This window comes from Oncorhynchus tshawytscha, linkage group LG13, assembly GCF_018296145.1.
Source record: "Oncorhynchus tshawytscha isolate Ot180627B linkage group LG13, Otsh_v2.0, whole genome shotgun sequence".
Lineage (NCBI taxonomy): Eukaryota > Metazoa > Chordata > Actinopteri > Salmoniformes > Salmonidae > Oncorhynchus > Oncorhynchus tshawytscha.
The window spans coordinates 71,485,099-71,510,160 of record NC_056441.1 but is presented as its reverse complement, the minus strand read 5'-3'; the positions used below and the strand labels follow the sequence as shown (position 1 = coordinate 71,510,160).

At 44.8% G+C, this 25,062-nt stretch overlaps 1 protein-coding gene across 2 annotated transcripts in view; it reads left to right on the top strand.

Moving 5' to 3' along the window:
* The window catches only part of LOC112265637 (seizure protein 6 homolog), a 147,959-nt gene that overhangs the window by 62,268 nt on the left and 60,629 nt on the right, over window positions 1-25,062 (top strand). For both annotated transcript variants that reach the window (XM_024443153.2, XM_024443152.2), the window contains exon 2: window positions 22,928-23,695. In XM_024443153.2, coding sequence (XP_024298921.1) covers window positions 22,928-23,695 — 768 coding nt within the window. The remainder of the gene's footprint in view (window positions 1-22,927; window positions 23,696-25,062) is intronic.

Here is a 25,062-nt window from a genome sequence, read left to right as displayed (position 1 = left end):
GCACACTCTTGGCATTCTCTCAACCAGCTTCATGAGATAGTCACCTGGAAGACGTTTCAATTAACAGGTGTGCCTTGATAAAAGTACATTTGTGGAATTTCTTTCCTTCTTAATGCATTTGAACCAATCAGTTGTGTTGTGACAAGGTAAGGGTGGTATACAGAATATACTGTAGCCGTATTTGGTAAAAGACCAAGTCCATATTATGGCAAAAACAGCTCAAATAAGCAGAGAAACGACAGTCCATCATTACTTTAAGACATGAAAGTCAGTCATTGCGTCAAATTAAAAGAACGCAAAAGGAAAGGGTGATACCTCTGCTGCAGAGGATAAGTACATTAGAGATACCTGCCTCAGAAATTGCAGCCCAAATAAATGCTTCACAGAGTTCAAGTAACAGACACATCTCAACATCAACTGTTCAGAGGAGATTGCGTGAATCAGGCCTTCATGGTGGAGTTGCTGAAAGAAACCACTACTAAAGAACACCAATAATAAGAAGAGACTTGCTTGGGCCAAGAAACACCAGCAATGGGCATTAGACCAGTGGAAATCTGTCCTTTGATCTGATGAGTCCAAATTTGAGATTTTTGGTTCCAACCACCATGTCTGTGAGACGCATAGTAGGTGAATGGATGATCTCTGCATGTGTATTTCCTACCGTGAAGCATGGAGGAGGTGTGATGGTGTGGGGGTGCTTTGCCGGTGACACTGTCTGTGATTTATTTAGAATTCAAGGCACACTTAACCAGCATGTCTACCACAGCATTCTGCAGCGATACACCATCCCATCTGGTTTACGTTTAGTGGCACTATAATTTCTTATTCAACAGGACAATGACCCAACACACCTCCAGGCTGTGTAAATGCTATTTGGATGACCTAGCCTCCACAGTCACCCGACCTCAACCCAATTTTGGACTGCAGAGTGAAGGAAAAGCAGGCAACAAGTACTCAGCATATGTGGGAACTCCTTCAAGACTGTTGGAAAAGCATTCCAGGTGAAGCTGGTTGAGAGAATGACAAAAGTGTGCTGTCATCAAGACAAAGGGTGGCTGCTTTAAAGAATCTCAAATATAAAATATATTTTGATTTGTTTAACACTTTTTTGCTTACTACATCATTCCATATGTGTTATTTCATAGTTTGTATGTCTCCACTATTATTCTACAATGTAGCAAGCCAAATGAAACTAGTTCAGACAGGACAACCCGTTCGGTAAGGGAGAGGAATGGTTAAAAAACAAAACAAATCTCACTTAAAGGGAATGTTTCTGATTCCGGGGGAGGGGAGAGCTTAAGGGAGGGGTAGAAGGAAGGAGAGGTTGAAGCTTAGAGCTGTGTGGAGGGAGGGACCGAGAGAGAGAGAGAGAGAGAGAGAGAGAGATGATGGGGTGATAAATAAAAAAGAATACACATTAGACTAATCTGAATTATCTCTTTCAATATGACCCAGTGGTGAAATACAATTAAATTGAGTTGACCTGTGTCTTTAGTTGCAAAATCTTATTTACCATACAGGATTCATAATTTAACATAAGCCATGATTCATAATGTATATGATGACTTTCTGACCTTTGAACTGTAATAAATATTGATATAGAACATGTATAATGAAAACATGTTGTGGTATCTAGTATCGTACATAGCCCACGTTAATGCAAAACTGCTGAGTGCATTCAAGGTCAGCCTGAGAGTGTTCTGCTCTGCAGACCTGTCTGTAGCCCGGGGCTTTGTGAGTTCTGTGTCTACTGCCTTCCCTCCCTCTGTCCTTGTCCATTGAATCTCATTCGGCTCTTTATGCTAATATGCAGAGAACTTTGGTGGTGGAATTTTTAATCATTCTCAGTATGAAATATTTCCCTTTTTATTCAGCTCCAATTCAAACTTTTCTAATCGTGAAAACCCCCATAGGATATAGCGCACAGACAGACAGACAGACATACTGCAATGTTTGTTTGTTTATCTAATGTTTTATCCCTTAAGTCAACTTTCCTCCCACACTGCTGTGATTGCAACTTGCACTTGGGAAATCAAGAGAAAACCTGCACTCAGGCAAGTAAGACAAACCACAAGAAATAACACAAGAGACCTGATTGCCTATTTTCCTGTTGAGTGCTCTCACCGTGGACAGACACCATGTCTAGTTCATCGGTCACTCCTAGCCACAGTGTTTTGTCTTGGTCTGTCCCCTGTGCCAGACAGATCCTTGATGCTGATGTCTCCTCTATTCCACACCACTGAACACACACACACACACACACACACACACACACACACACACACACACACACACACACACACACACACACACACACACACACACACACGTTTTCACACCTGCTCGCAGGGCCTGAACGTCTACCAGCACCACATCTCAGTAGGTCCCTCTGTGCTGTGTTTACTGGGCCATGGTCAAAGGTGAAATAGATTGTGACACGCTAGGCCCTCATTTTCTTAGCAATTTTACACACTGAGGGGTGGTTAACAGATTGGAAATATCACAGGAATCATTAATATGTGGGATCTTAATTTGATCACTCTGTTGTTCCAGGACAGGAAATGCAAACTTGTAGTGTATTCAAGGTTAAAAAAGGCAAATAAAGTTGTTAATTTCCACTTTAAAATGTCAGACTTTATTTGCCCTGACAACAATTCTATCAACCCCTACAAAAATGTTCATTATAATCCATACTATAATTCACATTTCCTGTTGCTGCCGGATTATTTTCCTGCTGTGAGAAACTAGTCAAATTTAAGATCCTACACCTGTTATGTGTAAGGAGCATATCTTACAGACGTCAGTAGAGCTAGTGTAGAGCGCCAGCTACAGGGTAAGTTATGGCCATGTTAACTGTGTTTAAGGAGATTTAGCCTGCGAGATTGTAACTCATTAAAACCACATTTTTCCTCCATCTCTGTCTTTACTTCACTTCCTTTATTCTAATTTTTCCCTCTCCACTCTCTGCTCTCTCTTTCCCTTCTCTCCCTCACTCCTTTCTCCTCTCTGCTGTGATCTGAGACCTCTCTCAACCTATTGGAATAGAGAGGCCCATCTCTAGGCTTATCTTGCTGTGCCTGAAAGCAGTAAACTCTCAGTACACTGAAGACAGGCAGCCATGTGGAACACCCTTACACCAGTCACAGAGTAGAGAATCGAGAAGAGATTCGGCTCCAAGAGTTTTGAAGCAGCACGCTCCACACAGAGAACAACGTTATTACTGTTTACGCTATTCTGTCAAATTTATTTAGTGCTTATCCTGCGTGTTTTCTGTCTTGAAATGTGAGAAATTGATGCGTACTCTACTGACGTGTAACCTGTTTACCCAATCTAGATGTTATTCTATGTTAATTTCCACAGTTTATTTTTGTTGCAAGATGCTTAACTTAATTCCACGATTCTAATGTTTTATTATTTTTATTAATGCCACCACAAGCTGCATGGTGGTGATGTGTCTGGTTAGGGTGTGATCCTGTCTGTGGGTAGTGTGTAGAGTGGCTGTGGCAGTCTGGCAGGTGATCCATCATGGGGCAGAGAGAGACAGAGCCAGCAGCAGCAGTGGTAAGCAGCAGCAGCAGGGTGCTTGATCTTCCCTAACACTGCCAGCCACTGATGGGTCTCTGGTCCCACCGTGTCTCCATACACTGCTCTGCCCCCATACTTCACCATCTAATTATATTGCAGCCTGTCGGCAGCTCATTTGTATCTCAGACTCCCTCCGTCTCTCTCAGGCTCCTCTATGGCTCAGGGTTCCCTTTTTAATGGAAGCAGAACCTAGTCTAGTGAGCTATCTTTGAATCTCCATCCTATCTTTCGATCTCTATCCTTAAATATGCCCCTCTTTCTTTCCCTTTACATCATTATTTCTCTCCACCTCTCCCTCCTTCATTACCCTCTGCTTACTCTTGCTATCCTTTACTCTCCTCTTTCACTCTCCTCTGCTTCATGATACTCACCCTCCTCCCTCCATCTCTCTGCCACTCTCCATCTCACTGTCCCCCTTCTATCCTCTTCTGCTTTCTTTCCACCCTTGCCACCCGCTTGATTTCAGAAAGTCTGTCATTGCTGAATGCCTCAGTGTGTTATATGGGTTAAGATGGTGAAACCTGTGCTTGATGGGGACAGACAGAGAGACAGACAGATACAGGTGTAGAGACAGTACAGATACAGACAGACAGGTGCAGAAGCTTATATTACAATACTCCAAGATGGCGTAGCAGTAAGTCGCCCTGTCTCGTCGTGTCCCTTGTATATATCGTCTATTTTTCGTTTTTTACATATTTTTCTTCAAAAACATTTTGCTAAACCTAAGCTTCCAAATACTCTCCTGCAACCCGCCTCACCCAATGTAGCTATTTTTTCCTAAAGTATTTAAATTTACTTCGGAACCGGAACCCCTCAACTGAAGCTAGCCGGCTAACCACCAGCTATGCTAGCGGTCTTCAGCTAACCGGTCATCAGCTAAGCTAACCTTTAGCTCGGAAAGCTCTCGCCAGCTCGAACAACGCGACTCTAACCAGAGCATAACGGACCTATTTATTTTTCATCCCCGGATTCATCCCTGGACTCCCACCGCAAACGGAACATTTCAGCTGGATCTTCACAACTAGCTATCTAGCTAAACCGCAACCCCGGATGATTACTCCTGGCTAGCGCTTCCACCCACTTAGCGTGAAGCTAGCCCGGCCAGCGCACCTGTACTACCACCGTAGCATACTCCTGGGCTACAATACCCGGGCCCACGACCGGTCTATCGATGTCACCGCATGAAGAGGAATAAACAGACTCACCCCATCGCGACGTCCCCTAAAGGCCAACTCTCTAGCCCTCGCTATCTCCCTGCTTGCTAAACTCGGCCTGCTAACTGCTAGCTTGTCTAGCCCCGGTCCGATAACTGCTACCTTGTTTAGCCCGGGCCTACGAACTGTTAGCTTGTTAGCACAGGCCTGCTAACTGTTAGCTTGTTAGCACAGGCCTGCTAACCGTCTGAATCGCCGCGTCCCAAACACTCACCGGACCCATATTTACTTTCTATCTCTTCTTGATTTTTAATCTGTTTATACCTTTCCGGAAACCTGCCTCACCCAATGTGATACGGAATCGCTATTATTTTTAATTTTTAGAACACACTCAAGAACCTCCAGAAGCTAACCAGCTAACTAGCTACAAGCTATTTAGTCATTGTTAACTTTTTTTCAACCTGGATAACACTCGCCAGTCCAGCTTCCCTGCCCCATCCACCGCTGCCCCCTGGACACTGATCTCTTGGCTACATAGCTGATGCACTCTGGACTGTCCATTAATCACGGTACTCCATTCTGCTTGTTTATGTTTTATCTGTCGGCCCCGTTGCCTAGTCAACGCCATTTTACCTGCTGTTGTTGTGCTAGCTGATTAGCTGTCGTCTCACCTACTGTTTAAGCTAGCTTTCCCAATTCAACACCTGTGATTACTGTATGCCTCGCTGTATGTCTCTCTCAAATGTCAATATGCCTTGTATACTGTTGCTCAGGTTAGTTATCATTGTTCTAGTTCACAATGGAGCCCCTAGTTCTACTCTTCATACCCCTGATAACTCCTTTGTCCCACCTCCCACACATGCGGTGACCTCACCCATTACAACCAGCATGTCCAGAGACACAACCTCTCTCATCATCACCCAGTGCCTGGGCTTACCCCCGCTGTACCCGCACCCCACCATACCCCTGTCTGCGCATTATGCCCTGAATATATTCTACCATGCCCAGAAACCTGCTCCTCTTATTCTCTGTCCCCAACGCTCTAGGCGACCAGTTTTGATAGCCTTTAGCCGCACCCTCATACTACTCCTTCTCTGTTCCGCGGGTGATGTGGAGGTAAACCCAGGCCCTGCATGTCCCCAGGCACCCTCATTTGTTGACTTCTGTGATCGAAAAGCCTTGGTTTCATGCATGTCAACATCAGAAGCCTCCTCCCTAAGTTTGTTTTACTCACTGCTCTAGCACACTCTGCTAACCCTGATGTCCTTGCTGTGTCTGAATCCTGGCTCAGGAAGGCCACCAAAAATTCAGAGATTTCCATACCCAACTATAACATCTTCCGTCAAGATAGAACTGCTAAAGGGGGATGAGTTGCAGTCTACTGCAGAGATAGCCTGCAAAGTAATGTCATACTTTCCAGGTCCATACCCAAACAGTTCGAACTACTAATTTTGAAAATTACTCTCTCCAGAAATAAGTCTCTCACTGTTGCCGCCTGCTACCGACCCCCTCAGCCCCCAGCTGTGCCCTGGACACCATTTGTGAATTGATCGCCCCCATCTAGCCTCAGAGTTTGTTCTGTTAGGTGACCTAAACTGGGATATGCTTAACACCCCGCCAGTCCTACAATCTAAGCTAGATGCCCTCAATCTCACACAAATCATCAAGGAACCCACCAGGTACAACCCTAACTCTGTAAACAAGGGCACCCTCATAGACGTCATCCTGACCAACTGGCCCTCCAAATACACCTCCGCTGTCTTCAACCAGGATCTCAGCGATCACTGCCTCATTGCCTGTATCCGCTACGGAGCCGCAGTCAAACGACCACCCCTCATCACTGTCAAACGCTCCCTAAAACACTTCTGTGAGCAGGCCTTTCTAATCGACCTGGCCCGGGTATCCTGGAAGGACATTGACCTCATCCCGTCAGTTGAGGATGCCTGGTCATTCTTTAAAAGTAACTTCCTCACCATTTTATCATTTATCACTCCAGTGTTAATCTGCAAAATTGTAATTATTCGCCTACCTCCTCATGCCTTTTGCACACATTGTATATAGACTCCCCCCTTTGTTTTCTACTGTGTTATTGACTTGTTAATTGTTTATTCCATGTGTAACTCTGTGTTGTCTGCTCACACTGCTATGCTTTATCTTGGCCAGGTCGCAGTTGCAAATGAGAACTTGTTCTCAACTGGCCTACCTGGTTAAATAAAGGTGAAATAAAAAATAAATAAAAATAAATGGGTTAGGACAGGTGCATCTGCTACTGGCTCCAGATATCCCACTGCAGTGCACCTGATGGACAGGGCTTCAGAATGGTGAGACTGAATCTGATGGCAATATGAATAGTGAAGTTGGGTGACTGTGACAGTCAGCCTCCAACTGTGTCTAAATAGGAACATAAGTATCTCAGTCTCTACAGCAGGGCTCTCCAACCCTGTTCCTGTAGCGCAGGGCTCTCCAACCCTGTTCCTGTACCGCAGGACTCTCCAACCCTGTTCCTGTACCACAGGGCTCTCCAACCCTGTTCCTGTAGCACAGGGCTCTCCAACCCTGTTCCTGTAGGGCAGGGCTCTCCAACCCTGTTCCTGTAGGACAGGGCTCTCCAACCCTGTTCCTGTAGCACAGGGCTCTCCAACCCTGTTCCTGTAGCACAGGGCTCTCAAACCCTGTTCTTTTAGAGCTACCCTCCAGTAGGTTTACTCTCCAACCCTGTTCTTTTAGAGCTACCCTCCAGTAGGTTTTCTCACCAATCCTGTTCCTGGAGTGCTACCCTTCCAATGTTTGAAATAGACATGAAAGTGATGAAGCCAGAAGTGGCAGCTATTCCTAGTGGCGACAGCACCATTCAGACTCTCAACAGCTACAATAATCATCAGTACAATTTCCTTCTCAAATGCCAGACATTGGCTTTATAGTCATTGCTATCTTGGATCCTTGGGACGCCCCTACCCAAGGTCCCTACCTTCCCTACCCCCCAAATAAACCTTTGGCACATCTGTCTTTATTACCAGTTCTGTAGTTGGCTGTGTTGTGTGTTTAGCGAGAGGGGCCTTTGTAGTGTGATGTGGGGGATACGTGGAGCTGTATTGACAGACAGCTGCATTATGGTGTTGTTACACTAAATCATTCTGTTCCTACACTGACACTCTCCATCTGTTGGCTGCTTGGCTTTCTTTCAGCTCCACACAAACAGGTTCATCAGCAGATGTGGCTACCAAGCTCATTTTTACCTGTGGTCCCTCATCTGGGTTTTGAGAGTAAAGCACCCTGTGTGTGTGTGCATGCATGACGGTGTGTGTGCATGTATGTGTGTGTGCATGTCTGTGTGTGTGTGTGAGAGTGTGTTTGTATCTGCACTGAGACACTGCTGACATTGCCTTGCCATAACTCCACTCTGATTCCAGCCCTGCCAGGCACTGACAGACTAAGTGGTTTTTATCAGCCACAAAATCCCATCTGAGCTAATTGCCTAATTGACCACATAATGGTTTGGACCACTTCTATGGTTTTCAACACCAGCTAATCAGCATTGGCTTTGAATCAGACGTTAATTGATCAGGTGGCTATAACTGTTTAAATCACATATATAATTATATATATGTATGTATGTATGTATATATGTATATATGTATATATGTGTTGCTGATGCTCCAGATACTCAACTAGTTTAATAAAGAAGGCCAGTTTTATTGCTTCTTTAATCAGCAGTTTTCAGTTTTCAGCTGTGCTAACATAATTGAATAATTTTTGAATAATTTTCTAATGATCATTTAGCCTTTTAAAATGGTAAACTTGGATTAGCTAACTCAATGTGCCATTGGAACACAGGAGTGATGGTTGCTGATAATGGGCCTCTGTACGCCTATGTAGATTCCATAAAAAAACTGCTGTTTCCAACTACAATAGTCTTTTACAACATTAACAATGTCTACACTGTATTTCTGATCAATTTGATGTATTTTAAAATGTACAAAAACAAGGAAATTTCTAAGTGACCCCAAACTTTTGAACGGTAGTGTATATGCTGTACACATATATATATATATATATATATATATATTACATTTAATTTGTGGGTTCGATTACAGGCTCAAAATGGCCAGAAACAAAGAACCTTCTTCTGAAACTCATCTGTCTATTCTTGTTCTGAGAAATGAAGGCTATTCCATGTGAGAAATTGACAAGAAACGGACGATCTCGTACAACGCTGTGTACTACTCCCTTCACAGAACAGCGCAAACTCGATCTAACCAGCATAGAAAGAGGAGTGGGAGGCCACAGTGTACAACTGAGCAAGAGAACAAGGACATTAGAGTGTCTCGTTTGAGAAACAGACGCCTCACCTCACCCAGGCCCTGACCCGAGGGAGACCCAGGCTACTCAGATGAAAAAGACACCAACTTAGCCAACTTGCAGTGTGTGTGTGTGTGTGTGTGTGTGCATTCACCCATGTGTGCGTGTAATGTAGTTTCAATATAAAATGCAATCTACTGGATTTCTTTAAACTGAATTGACCGTGCTTCCACAAGAAGGGGTTTTGCTTCCATGTTTTGAAGCCTTGAGCCCAGACCTCACAGAACAGCGCAAACTGGCCCTAACCAGAATAGAAAGAGGAGTGGGAGTTCCCGGTGCACAACTGAGCAAGAGGAAAAGTACATTAGAGTGTCTAGTCTGAGAAACAGACGCCTCAACTGGCAGCTTCATTAAATAGTATCCGCAAAACACCAGTCTAAAAAGTAAAGATTAAGATGGGCAAAAGAACACGGACACTGGACAGAGGAACTCTGCCTAGAAGGCCAGCATCCCGGAGTCTCCTCTTCACTGTTGACGTTGAGACTGGTGTTTTGCGGGTATTATTTCATGAAGCTGCAAGCTTACAACATTAACATTGTCTACAATTTTTTAAATATATTTATTTATTTAAAAAATATTTTTTACCCCCTTTTCGTGGTATCCAATTGTTTGTAGTTACTATCTTGTCTCATCGTTACAACTCCTGTACGGGCTCGGGAAAGACGAAGGTCGAAAGCCATGCATCCTCCGAAACACAACCCAACCAAGCCGCATTGCTTCTTAACACAGCGCGTATCCAACCTGGAAGCCAGCCGCATCAATGTGTCGGAGGAAACACCGTGCACCTGGAGACCTGGTTAGCATGCACTGCACCCGGCCCGCCACAGGATATCCCTACTGGCCAAACCCTCCCTAACCCGGACGACGCTAGGCAAATTGTGCGTCGCCCCACGGACCTCGTAGTCGCGGCCGGCTGCAGAGCCTGGGCGCTAACCCAGAGTCTCTGGTGGCACAGCTAGCACTGCGATGCAGTGCCCTAGACCACTGCGCCACCCGGGAGGCCCCCTGTGTACACTATTTCTGATCATCTTGATGTTATTTTAATGGACGCAAAAATGAGCTTTTCTTTAAAAAAAAAGGACATTTCTAAGTGACCCCAAACTTTTGAACGGTAGTATATATAGAGAACCAGTCAAAAGTTTGGACACATCTACTCATTCAAGGGATTTTCTTCCTTTTGACTATTTTCTACATTGTAGAATAACAGTGATGACATCAAAACTATGAAATAACACATATGGAATCATGTGGTAACTAAAAAAGGGTTAAAGAAATGAAAATATGAGATTCTTCAAAGTAGCCACCCTTCGCCTTGATGACAGATTTGTATACTCTTGGCATTCTCTTCACCAGCTTCATGAGGTAGTCACCTGGAATCCATTTCAATTAACAGGTGTGCCTTGTTAAAAGTTCATATGTGGCATTTCCTTCCTTAATGCGTTTGAGCCAATCAGTTGTGTTGTGACAAGGTAGGGGTGGTATAAAGAAGAGAGCCCTATTTGGTAAAAGACCAAGTCCATATTATGGCAAGAACAGCTCAAGTAAGCAAAAAGAAAAACGACAGCCCATCATTACTTTAAGACATGAAGGTCAGTCAATCAGGAACATTTTAAGTGCAGTCACAAAAACCATCAAGCGATATGATGAAACTAGCTCTCGCAAGGACCTCCACAGGAAAGGAAGACCCAGAGTTGCCTTTACTGAAGAGGATAAGTTCATTAGCGTTACCAGCCTCAGAAATTGCAGCACAAATAAATGCTTCACAGAGTTCAAGTAACAGACACATCTCAACATCAACTGTTCAGAGGAGATTGCGTGAATCAGGCCTTCATTGTTGAATTGCTGCAAAGACACCACTAAAGGACACCAATAAGAAGAGACTTGCTTGGGCCAAGAAACACGAGCAATGGACATTAGACCGGTGGAAATCTATCCTTTGGTCTGATGAGTCCAAATCTGAGATTTTTGGTTCCAACCGCCATGTCTTTGTGAGACGCAGAGTAGGTGAATGGATAATCTCCGCATGTGTGGTTCACACCGTGAAGCATGGAGGTGTGATGGTGTGGGGTTGCTTTGCTGGTAACACGGATTTATTTAGAATCCGATGCACCCTTAACCTGCATGGCTACCACAGCATTCGACAGCAATATGCCATACCATCTTGTTTGCGCTTAGTGGTGCCTATCGCCTATCATTTGTTATTCAACAGGACAATGACCCAACACACCTCCAGGCTGTATAAGGGCTATTTGACCAAGAAGGAGAGTGATGAGTGCTGCATCGGATGACCTGGTCTCCATAATCATCTGACCTCAACCCAATTGAGATGGGTTGGACCGCAGAGTGTAGGAAAAGCAGCCAACAAGGGCTCAGCATATTTGGGAACTCCTTCAAGACTGTAGGAAAAGCATTCCAGGTGAAACTGGTTGAGAAAATGCCAAGAGAGTGCAAAGATGTCAAGGGTGGCTACTTTGAAGAATCTCATAAAATACATTTTTATTTGCTGAACACTTTTTTTAGTTACATGATTCCTTGTGATATTTCCTAGTTCTGATGTCTTCACTATTATTCTACAATTTAGAAAATAGTAAAAATAAATAAAAACCCTTGAATCAGTAGGTGTGTCATGTTTAATGATAAGAGATTTTATTTCTGTACCCAAAAGAGTACGTCATAAATGTAATAAATGACGGGGAAGAATCCCCCCACACACACACTCTCGCACGCACACCACAGGGCTGTAGCCCAAAGAAAGTGCGAGGTGTAAATCTCTAATAAATACGGAACAAGACCCGTAATAACACTACACGGGACGAGACCAGTAATAACAAGTGCACACTAACACGGTAACCAATACAGCAGAGCCCAGCTACTCACAAGACTAACGTACATGGAACAATAATCAACAAGGACAATGGGGAACAGAGGGCACATAGTATATACACATACTAATCCGGGGGAATAGGAACCAGGTGTGCGTAATGAGACAAGACAGTCTGGGGTTGGTGGTAATGATCCAGTTCAGTGACGCCTAGAAGGCCGGTGACGTAGATCTCCGGAGCTGGTGAATGGAATGAGCAGCAGTACCGGGGACAAACAAACCTCATTCAACTCATCGAGGGCTTGATGATTAATATGCAAGTTGAATCAGGTGTGCTATTATAACCAGGGTTATAATACAAATGTATACTGGGGGGACAATTGACTGTGCATGTTCGTCTGCCTGGCTGGCTGTAGAAGTGACAGAGCAGAGTTTAGTCTCTGAATACTCCCAGATGATTGCTACACTTTGAGAGCTAGCCTAGCAGGCCCATTCTGTCTCTCTCAGTGCTTTGGCACAGCCAGAAATGAAATAAAATGAAATGAAAGCGTGTCTGGATTAGAGCTTGTTAAGGGAGAGAAGAGCCTTTAATTGCCCTGGCTTTGTGCAGCTTCACAAAGAACCAACATCGCTAATCTGCAGCTCAGGGGTGAATGTTTGCAGCAAACCAAACAAAGACGTACACTAGACAGGCCTATCGAGTAGAAGAAAAATAACATTTCCTGGAAGACGATTTAGAAGGAATTGGCATAAAACTGCAGGATTTCAATTAGAGAAGCAGCTGATAGCAGAAAGACATTTTAAGTATTGCAGGAGGGTGTTAGCATGATATTAAAGCACCTGTTTTTTGAGGAGTGGAAATGTGTTTGACATTTCTAGAACAGGTTGCTTTAATGTCTTCGTTTTTGGTTTTTGGACATAACATATCTGTCTTTCTCTGCAGTATTTTCTTAGTGTACAGTATACTGGTAATCTGAATCTGAGAAGATTTTACACTGCATTATTACTTTACTGCCATAGCGATTGCAGATGTTTCAGATAGCCTATTTGTTCCAAGCCTCTCCAGTTGTGATGTGGTGGTCTGGTCATCCAGAACAGTAATCTGTCTTGTCATGCACCGGTGGTATCTCTGCTCTGTCTGCACGCCTGGAAAGAAAAGCAATTGCTCAACTTTCCAACTTCAAACCAAGCTGAGCAAATCAGTCTTACACATTTTAAGGAAAAAGGATAGGGTGGCAGAAACTCTTGAGAAAACCACTTGTTGAAGAGGAAGCATTTGACCAATGTATCCACTTTATAACATAGAGACCTGGCTGCCACAAGTGCTCAATTTGATGCCTTCCCTGATTTACATCACATTACTGTGTCAGTCTTCTCAGTCAATAAGATTATATTTTGTGGCACATTCTTCCTGATAGAGATGTTTCAGTATAGTTTACATCTATCCAATCTTGAAATATACTTATTCTTCTCTATCTCCGGATTCCTACCGCAAGCTCTGAACCTATTATTTAAAAAAAAAAACATTTTTATTATGATATTATTTTACATATTTTTTTCCACCTGGAATTATAGCAGCTAACGACCCCTGGACGCACAGCCGCTAATCTGCGGCCTGCTAGCTATCTAAAGCACATTGGACTGCTGGCTTAAGAGGCCCTTCGGACATATTTCTTCGGCCACTATACATATTTGGCCTGGTTTACCACACGGAGCCCTGCTGATCCGTCCACTGATGTAACTTCACGAGGGGCAACAACAGACTTCCCTCCGTCGCATCATCCCTCTAAGGTCTTTCTGTTAGCCTGCTAGCCCCGTGCTGCTAGCTGCCTGAAGCCACGCACTGGACTTGTATGATCACCCGGCTACGCATGCCTTTCCCTCACGTCACCATGCCGTGTCGATTGCTGTTCTGGTTTGTAACTATTGTTTTATTTCACTGTAGAGCCTCTAGCACTGCTCAACACACATCGACTAACAATTTAGTTCCACCCCCCACACACACAGTGACATCACCTGGTTTAAATGCTATTTCTAGAGACAATATCTCTTTCATTATCACTATATGCACAGGTTTACCCCCACTGTATTCACATCCTACTATACCTTTGTCTGTAAATTATGCCTTGAATATATTCTACCGTGCCCAGAAATCTGCTCCTTTTACTCTCTGTTCTGAACGTACTAGCCGTCCAGTTCTGTTAGCCTTTAGCCGTACCCCTATCCTCCTCCTCTGTTCCTCCAGTGATGTAGAGGTTAATCCAGTTCCTGCAGTCTACCTCCACTCCCATCCCCCAAGCTCTCTCATTTGTTGACTTCTGCAACCGGAAAAGCCTTGGTTTCATGCATGTTAACATTAGAAGCCTCCTCCCTAAGTTTGTGTTATTCACTGCCCTAGCACACTCCACCAATCCAGATGTCCTAGCCGTGTCTGAATCCTGGCTTAGGAAGACCACCAAAAACCTTGACATTTCCATTCCTAACAATAACATTTTCCGACAAGATAGAACTGCCAAAGGGGGCGGTGTTGCAATTTACTGCAAAGATAACCTGCAGAGTTCTGTCTTACTATCCAGGTCTGTACCCAAACAATTTGAGCTTCTACTTCTAAAAATAAACCTTTCCAGAAACAAGTCTCTCACCATTGCCACTTGCTATAGACCTCCCTCTGTCCCCAGCTGTGCCCTCGACACCATATGTGATTTGATTGCCCCCATCTATCTTCTGAGCTCGTGTTGCTAGGTGACCTAAACTGGGACATGCTTAACACCCTGGCCATCCTACAATCTAAGCTTGATGCCCTCAATCTCACACAATTTATCAATGAACCTACCAGATATAACCCCAAGTCCGTAAACACGGGCACCCTCATAGATATCATCCTAACTAACTCACCCTCCAAATACACCTCTGCTGTTTTCAACCAAGATCTCAGCGATCACTGCCTCATTGCCTGCATCCGTAATGGGTCTGCGAGCAAACGACCACCCCTCATCACGGTCAAATGCTCCCTGAAACACTTCTGCAGGCCTTTCTAATCGACCTGGCCGGGGTATCCTGGAACGACATTGACCTCATCCCGACAGTAGAGGATGCCTGGTTATTCTTTAAAAGTGCCTTCCTCACCATCTTAAATAGGCATGCCCCATTCAAAAAATGTAGAACCAGGAATAGATATAGCCCTTGGTTCGCTCCAGACCTGTCTGCCCTTGACCAGCACAAAAACATCCTGTGGCGTTCGGCATTAGCATCGAATAGCCCCCGTGATATGCAACTTTTCAGGGAAGTTAGGAACCAATATACACAGGCAGTTAGGAAAGCTAAGGCTAGCTTTTTTAAACAGAAATTTGCATCCTGCAGTACAAACTCAAAAAAGTTCTGGGACACTGTAAAGTCCATGGAGAATAAGAGCACCTCATCCCAGCTACCCACTGCTCTGAGGCTAGGAAACACTGTTACAACCGACAAATCCACTATAATTGAGAATTTCAATAAGCATTTCTCTACGGCTGGCCATGCTTTCCACCTGGCTACCCCTACCCCGGTCAACTGCCTGGCACCCTCCACAGCAACCCGCCCAAGTCCCCACCATTTCTCCTTCACCCATATCCAGATAGCTGATGTTCTGAAAGAGCTGCAAAATCTGGACCCCTGCAAATCTGCCGGGCTAGACAATCTGGACTCTCTCTTTCTTAAATGATCTGCTGAAATTGCTGCAACCCCTATTACTAGCCTGTTCAACCTCTCTTTTGTATCTTCTGAGATTCCCAAAGATGGGAAAGCTGCCGCGGTCATCCCCCTCTTCAAAGGGGGAGACTCTCTAGACCCAAACTGCTACAGACCTATATCTATCCTACCCTGCCTTTCTAAGGTCTTCAAAAGCCAAGTTAACAAACAGATCACCGACCATTTTGAATCATATCGTACCTTCTCCGCTATGCAATCTGGTTTCCGAGCTGGTCATGGGTGCACCTCAGCCACGCTCAAGGTCCTTGACGATATCATAACCGCCATCGATAAGAGACATTACTGTGCAGCTGTATTCATCGACCTGGCCAAGGCTTTCGACTCTGTCAATCACCACATTCTTATTGGCAGACTCAACAGCCTTGGTTTCTCAAATGATTGCCTCGCCTGGTTCACCAACTACTTCTCTGATAGAGCTCAGTGTGTCAAATCGGAGGGCCTGTTGTCCGGACCTCTGGCCGTCTCTATGGGGGTGCCATAGGGTTCAATTCTTGGGCCGACTCTCTTCTCTGTATACATCAATGATGTCGCTCTTGCTGCTGGTGATTCTCTAATCCACCTCTACGCAGACGACACCATTCTGTATACATCTGGCCCTTCTTTGGACACTGTGTTAACAAACCTCCAAACGACCTTCATTGCTATACAACACTCCCTCCGTAGCCTCCAACTGTTCTTAAACGCCAGTAAAACTAAATTCATGCTTTTCATCTGATCGCTGCCCGCACCCGCCCGCCCGACTAGCATCACTACTCTGGACGGTTCTGACTTAGAATATGTGGACAACTACAAATACCTAGGTGTCTGTCTAGACTGTAAACTCTCCTTCCAGACTCACATTAAGCATCTCCAATCAAAAATTAAATCTAGAATCGGTTTACTATTTCGAAACAAAGCTTCCTTCACTCATGCTGCCAAACATACCCTTGTGAAAATGACCATCCTACTGATCCTTGACTTCAGCGATGTCATCTATAAAATAGCCTCCAACACTCTACCCAGCAAACTGGATGTAGTCTATCACAGTGTCACCAAAGCCCCATATACTACCCACCACTGCGACCTGTACGCTCTCGTTGGCTGGCCCTCGCTTCATACTCGTCACCAAATCCACTGGCTACAGGTTATCTACAAGTCTCTGCTAGGTAAAGCCCCTCCCTATCTCAGCTCGTTGGTCACCATAGCAGCACCCAGTCATAGCACACGCTCCAGCAAGTATATCTCACTGGTCACCCCCAAAGCCAATTCCCCCTTTGGCCGCCTTTCCTTCCAGTTCTCTGCTGCGACTGATTGGAACGAACTGCAAAAATCACTGAAGCTGGAGATTCCCATCTCCCTCACTAGCTTTAAGAACCATGTGTCAGAGCAGCTCACATATCACTGCACCTGTTCATAGCCCAGCTGTATAAAGCCCATCTATCTACCTCATTCCCATACTGTACTTATTTATTTTTGCTCCTTTTGCACCACGGTATCTCTACTTCCACATCCATCTTTTGCACATCTATCATTCCAGTGTTTAATTGCCATATTGTAATTATTTCGCCACCATGGCCTATTTATTGCCTTTACTCCCTTATTTGACCTTATTTGCACTCACTGTATATAGACTTTCTTTTCTTTTCTATCTACTGTATTATTGACTGTATGTTTTGTTCATTCCATGTGTAACTCTGTGTTGTTGTATGTGTCGAACTGCTATGCTTTATCTTGGCCAGGTCACAGTTGCAAATGAGAACTTGTTCTCAACTAGCTTACCTGGTTAAATAAAGGTGAAAAAAATAAATAAATACATGGGTTGAACCTCAATCAATAGTCTTACCTTGTTTCCCTGTGTCCTCCTCTCACCACCATCCTTCACTGGCTCCCTACTCAGAACATCAGAAGGAAGCAAAGAATATTGCTGCATTGTTAGAGCTAGAAACAAAAGCATGCACCTGCAATAACATCTGCAAAACTGTGTATGCGACCATAAAACTGATTTGATGATTTGAGATAGAAACATTAAAACAAGGCTGCAACAAGGACTCGTAAGAAAGGCGCATGTCCTTGTCCAAGACTGTGTTGCACTTTGTTGCAAGGGAGATAGATATCTGGTATTGGTCCTGTGCTGCTCTCGGCTCCCTCTCCTCCCCCTCCTGGGTAAAGTAGCAGGCTCAGTTCACCTCAGCAGAGTTCATCAGTGCTCTTCTCTCAGATCCACAGTGTGTGTACAGCTCCACTGGTTGCAGGTGTCCTTGCATTGATCTAACTGGCTTGGGCTTTGTCCCTAGTCATTAGGGAGATGAGAGAGTGACCTTTTCCAAAGGTGCCTAGCTGGGTGTGATTGGGTAAGTGTAAAGGACATGGTTTTACAGGACAAGAGGGGAAATGGGCTCTTTGTGAATGTGTTTCTGGCCTCAGCCTCTATTCTCCCCTATTAGGAAGTGTTCTACCATAACCAATCAATATGAGCTATCACCCAGCCCTATATTGTCTGACTTTTGTGAAGTCAATATTACATTTCAGACATGCTACTGTCCTTGCAGAGAACTGTGTAACACTATTTTGACATCTGGTTGATATTTTTTTTCACACACCACTTGATTGATTTGCTCAAGGCTTGGAAGCGTCCCATCATTCTCTTCTCACTTCCTGTTTGCATGTTGAAGCAGTGTCTCGTGCAGCTGCTGTAAATGACCTTTTGTTGTATGTGATAAATTGTGTAAGATGTCAAATATATTCTATGTGCTTCAAAGAAAAACTGCTTATCATATTTTTACAGAATAAGGTTGGAGAGAGAATTTCTGCTATTTTGAAATACGTATAAACATTTATTTGAAATATCACGTCGCTAAACTGCAGTGCACCCCTGTTGTGCTTGTGTGAGTCAAGTGCCCTGTATTGCATGCTGTCTGTAGCTCTGCACTGTATGGAACGCTTGGTCTGTGTAATGTAAAGGATAACTGGGCTAAAGCACAGTGTCTCTCTTGATTTCACTGCCCATGTAATTAGTCTGCTAGCAGCATATGGCCAGAGTGTTGCCATCTCAATAGATTCATTATCAGGCCCTGAGTGTGTTATACTTAAGTGGGCGAAACAATCTAGCAAGTAGGACAACAAATCAAAGACATTACATTTGAGACACAGTCAGAGTTTTCCCTTTTCCTCCTCATCCTTACTAGTTTTATATCTCTAGTCCACTTTTAATATGTCCTCCATAATATGAATGTCATAGGTCAAGATGCTCCTCACAATAAGTGTGTGTGTGACTGTGGGGGACGGGGTAGATGTTAAGGAGGAGAACTGCGCTGTTCAGGAGAGGGTACGAGAGAGAAACCACTGCCTGAACCAAGGATTGCTTCCAAAATTATGTTCCAATAGTTTCTTCTGAACAGAGGCATTATTCTTTTCGTTCCATTCCACTGTTCTGACCAGCAAAATAAAAGTCTGAACAAGATAGAATTTTTAAAAAGTATCGGTTTATATCTTTCCTTTCTGTTCCTTTCTAAACCTCTGAAATCATTTTAAAAAAAACAATTAGCTCAACATAAAATTACTTCACAAATCACGCAGTGCGACTAGAGAAGCTTGCTATGGAGCGGGCAAGCTACAGCTTAGTGAGTCGTTTACAGACGTGATAGAAAGATAAGTGTACGGCGCGACTGGAATTTTGCGGGTTGGGAGAGAGAGAGAGAGAAAGGGTGGAGGAGGAGGCTTGGCTTTAAGTGGTGGGCATCTTGTGATGACATGCATTATCGGAATTTGGCTCAAAGAATTATACCTATGGAGGAACTTTGAATGTCTTTGAACTGCAGAGTTGGCGTAATGTTGGACCAGAGAAGCTAGCTAGCGAACAAGTGTGTTTGTGCAGAGTGGCACCAGAATTAAAAATCCATCTTACCTTTTGTAGTTAATAAATCCAATGTGAAATGTGATAACTATAGTATCCCCAACTAGCATTGAAAAAGTTAATCCATTCTCTCCCTATCTTCTGAATCACGCTTGTAACGTCAGGCTACAGCTATGCTTCGGAGGGTAGGCTACACACACACACATTAACAAAGATTTTCAGCTGGAAGGAAAACACTGGAAGAGGTTTTTGATTGACAGAGGGAGGGCATTGCATAGGAGCTTTCTCGTTTTTTTTTGTGGTACTGGAACAAAATTAATCAGAACGTATAAGAAAGTAATTAACTGGTTCTCATGCTTTTAAAATAACAGTTCTGTTCCAGAACAGTAGATATCACTTTCGTTCCCGGTTCTGATTCTGTTGCTGGAAAAATGAAGTTTATTTTCCGGTTTTCGGTTCTGTTCCTTAGACTGGTTCCAACCAGTTGATTTATGGCACACTGTGTACTAGTGTTGATTCAAGAGTGAGAGCTTTAAGATCCTCACCCAGGCCCTGACCCAAGGGAGACCCAGGCTACTCAGATGAAAAAGACACCAACTTAGCCAACTTGCAGTGTGTGTGTGTGTGTGTGTGTGTGTGTGTGTGTGTGTGTGTGTGTGTGTGTGTGTGTGTGTGTGTGTGTGTGTGTGTGTGTGTGTGTGTGTGTGTGTGTGTGTGTGTGTGTGTGTGTGTGTGTGTGTGTGTGTGTGTGTGTGTGTGTGTGTGTGTGTGTGTGTGTGTGTGTGCGTGTAATGTAGTTTCAATATGAAATGCAGTCTACTGGATTTCTTTCAACTGAATTGACCGTGCTTCCACAAGAAGGGGTTTTGCTTCCATGTTTTGAAGCCTTGAGCCCAGACCTCACAGAACAGCGCAAACTGGCTCTAACCAGAATAGAAAGAGGAGTGGGAGTTCCCGGTGCACAACTGAGCAAGAGGAGAAGTCCATTAGAGTGTCTAGTCTGAGAAACAGACGCCTCAACTGGCAGCTTCATTAAATAGTACCTGCAAAACACCAGTCTGAACGTCAGCAGTGAAGAGGCAACTCCGGGATGCTGGCCTTCTAGGCAGAGTTCCTCTGTCCAGTGTCTGTGTTCTTTTTCCCATCTTAATCTTTTCTTTTTATTGGCCAGTCTGAAATATAGCTTTTTCTTTGCAACTCCGCCTAGAAGGCCAGCATCCCGGAGTTGCCTCTTCACTGTTGACGTTGAGACTGGTGTTTTGAGGGTACTATTTAATGAAGCTGCCAGTTGAGGACTTGCGAGGCGTCTGTTTCTCAAACTAGACACCCTAATGTACTTGTCCTCTTGCTCAGTTGTGGACTCCTCTTTCTATTCTGGTTAGATCCAGTTTGTGCTGTTCTGTAAAGGGAGTAGTACACCGCGTTGTACGAGATCTTCAGTTATTGGCAATTTCTCACATGGAATAGCCCTTCAGTTCTCAGAACAAGAATAGACTGACGAGTTTCAGAAGAAAGTTCTTTGTTTCTGGCCATTTTGAGCCTGTAATCGAACCCACAAATGCTGATGCTCAAGAGACTCAACTAGCCTAAAGAAGGCCAATTGTATTGCTTCTTTAATCAGACAACAGTTTTCAGCCATGCTAACATAATTGCAAAAGGGTTTTCTTATGATCAATTAGTCTTTTAAAATGATAAACTCAGATTAACTAACACAACGTGCCATTGGAACACAGGAGTGACAGTTGCTGATAATGGGCCTCTGTACAAGCAGAGGACCACAGTCCCTATGCCCAAGAACACGAAGGCAACCTGCCTAAATGACTACAGACCCGTAGCACTCACATCCATAGCCATGAAGTGCTTTGAAAGGCTGGTAATGGCTCACATCAACACCATTATCCAAGAAACCCTAGACCCACTCCAATTTGCATACCACCCAAGCAGACGCACAGATGATGCAACCTCTATTGCACTCCACACTGCCCTTTCCCTCCTGGATAAAAGGAACACCTATGTGAGAATGCTAGTCATTGACTACAGCTTAGCGTTCAACACCATAGTACCCTCTAAGCTAATGATCCTGGGACTAAACTCCTTGTTGTCCACATCACCAACAAACTATCATGGTCCAAACACACCAGGACAGTCATGAAGAGGGCACGACAAAGCCTATTCCCCCTCAGGAAACTAAAAAGATTTGGCATGGGTCCTCAGATCCTCAAAAGGTTCTACAGCTGCAACATCGAGAGCATCCTGACTGGTTACATCACATCAATTGCTCAGGCCTACAACTGCAACGCACTACAGAGGGTAGTGCGTACTGCCCAGTACATCACTGAGCCTGAGCTGCCTGCCATGCAGGAAGGCGGCTGCTCCTGGAAGGCGGCTGTAGGATGACAGGCTCCTAGTAGGCTGCTGTAGGATGACAGGCTCCTGGAAGGCTGCTGTAGGATGACAGGCTCCTGGTAGGCTGCTGTAGGATGACAGGCTCCTGGTAGGCTGCTGTAGGATGACAGGCTCCTAGTAGGCTGCTGTAGGATGACAGGCTCCTGGAAGGCTGCTGTAGAATGACAGGCTCGTGGTAGGCTGCTGTAGGATGACAGGCTCCTGGTAGGCTGCTGTAGGATAACAGGCTCCTGGAAGGCTGCTGTAGAATGACAGGCTCGTGGTAGGCTGCTGTAGGATGACAGGCTCCTGGTAGGCTGCTGTAGGATGACAGGCTCCTGGTAGGCTGCTGTAGGATGACAGGCTCCTGGTAGGCTGCTGTAGGATGACAGGCTCCTGGTAGGCTGCTGTAGAATGACAGGCTCGTGGTAGGCTGCTGTAGGATGACAGGCTCCTAGTAGGCTGCTGTAGGATGACAGGCTCCTGGAAGGCTGCTGTAGAATGACAGGCTCGTGGTAGGCTGCTGTAGGATGACAGGCTCCTAGTAGGCTGCTGTAGGATGACAGGCTCCTGGAAGGCTGCTGTAGGATGACAGGCTCCTGGTAGGCTGCTGTAGGATGACAGGCTCCTGGTAGGCTGCTGTAGGATAACAGGCTCCTAGTAGGCTGCTGTAGGATGACAGGCTCCTGGAAGGCTGCTGTAGGATGACAGGCTCCTGGAGTGCTCTAGATTACATCTGAAGGTGCATAAGGTGGAGCGGGAGATCCATTTAATTTCCCACATTTGACAGGCCATCATATCCTTAAAGCAGCAAAATAATTAATATTTACTAATTGATGAGGAGGAGTAGAAACCATTGAAATAAGGAATCACAGAGAATCTCTTTGGGCTTCACTGCCCTGTGTTTTCAGAAGGGACTCTTATCAAAACCTACAGCATGTTACAGCACTACGCTTCACTGCTTTAAACAGTTTTTGGATATTATCTTTCCTGTGTGACACAAAATGTACCTGGTATGTATGTGCTCTGTGTGTGTTGTTCCAGGCTCCTATTCTGAGGATGGGACGTCCGTCACACAGAGGGGAGAGTCTGAGAGTGGTGGCCCCAGCCTGTACCCCACCACACGGGACACAGACAGAGAGGTCCCCCTGGTGACAACCGCCCCGACCCTGAATGTCCCCAACCACCACCCTCTATACAAGGGCTTCCTCTTACATGAGTCCCTCCAAGGACAGGGACATTTCTTTGAGGACAGTGGGGGTGTGGAGACCCACCCCGCTATGCCACCCTCAGGTCCCCACTTTGCCAGGGACCCCTCCTCCACTCACACAGTGCCACACAAGGACGCGCTAATTTTCTCCGATGTTGCCTCAACCACTACCACTGTGGCAACAGCCACGTCACCGTTGGCAACAAAGGGCAGCGTTGCTCCAGAGGGGCGTGTCTCTGTGAATCAGAGAGTAGCGTTGACCAATGGCAGGGGAGGGAGGACAGAGGAGGAAGCTGATGCCATGGATACCCTGACCATTCCTGTCATGCACACCTCCGCTCCCTCTCCCCTCTCAAACACCCCCAACCTGGCTGCTCCTATGGGTGAAAGGTACTCTGACGTCCCCACTGCATCCACCATGACTCCCCCAGCCTTGACCACTTTGGTGGAGAAGGTTGCAGGGAAGTCAGAAGAACACAACATGAGCCACGCCAGTGATGTGTTAGAGATTGGGACATCGGCAGTATCTGGTGCTGTGGATGAGGAGACCACTTCGACCACTATAACCACAACCACCATCATCACCACCATGCACCACCCAGGTAATGTAACACAGGCAGGCTACACACTTGTAATGATCACCTACTCTTACCCAGAGACATACAGATACAATATACTGCAATACACCTAACACCAGTTTGCGTGATTCTGTCTTCATTGTGAAGGTATAATGAACAGCAAGCTCAGATTCCCATTATGCAGTCCTAGAGATAATCCTGGGCCTTGATGGGTTGTAAAGTGCCTGTGTTTCACCATCTCCAACAGAGCAGCCCCGTGTCTGTCTGTTTGTCTGAGACACCAGTGTGCTCGCTCTCTCAATCCTCTTTGTTTGCAGCTCACATATCTAAACAACCAACGGGCTTAAATTAATTATAACATCAGTATTCCTCCTCCTCTCACATTCAATCAAGTGCTCCTGAAATGGAATGGAAACCAGATTGCAAACATGAGATACGGAGACACATTTGTGTTATGATGGGAGAGAAGAAGGAGAACTTTCAGCCTGGTCTCATAGACTAGACATAACACAGTAAATGTAAATACAGGACACTCAAATTATTATGTTAGGTTTGGTATGGTTACATAAGACAGAAGGTTGCTTAAGGCAAAAAAACAAACAAAAAAAAACAAGAGGGTGATTGGTTGGGACGGATGGGTTGACATTTAACGTGAACGTCTAGCAACCCAAAGGTTGTGTGTTCGAATCTCATCACTGACAACTTTAGCATTTTAACTAATTAGCAACTTTGCAACTACTTACTACTTTTTAGCTACTTTGTTAGCTAACCCTTCCCCTAACTTTAACCCTAACCCCTGGCCTAGCAAACGTGAGCCACCTAGCTAACATTAGCGTTAGCCACCTAGCCACCTAGCTAACATTAGCGTTAGCCACCTAGCCACCTAGCTAACATTAGCGTTAGCAATCTAGCTAACATTAGCCACACACAACACCACCACACACAACACACCACACCACACACACCACACACCATACACCACACACACGTTCCTACACACGCACCTTTATATTTATTTATTTTATTGAACCTTTATTTAATTAGACAAGTCAGTTAAGAACAGACTCTTATTCACAATGAAGACCTACCAAAAGGCAAATGGCCTCCTGCGGGGACTGGGATGGGCTGGTATTAAAAATTTAAAAAGTTAATAGAAATATAGGACAAAACATACATTAGGACAAGAGAGACAACACAACACTACACAAAGAGAGACCTAAGACAACCACAGAGCAAGGCATCAACACATGACAACACAGCATGGTAGCAACACAACATGACAACATGGTAGCAACACAACATGGTAGCAGCACAAAACGTGGTACAAACGTTTTTGGACACAGACAACAGCACAAAGGGAAAGAAGGTAGAGACAACAATACGTCACACGA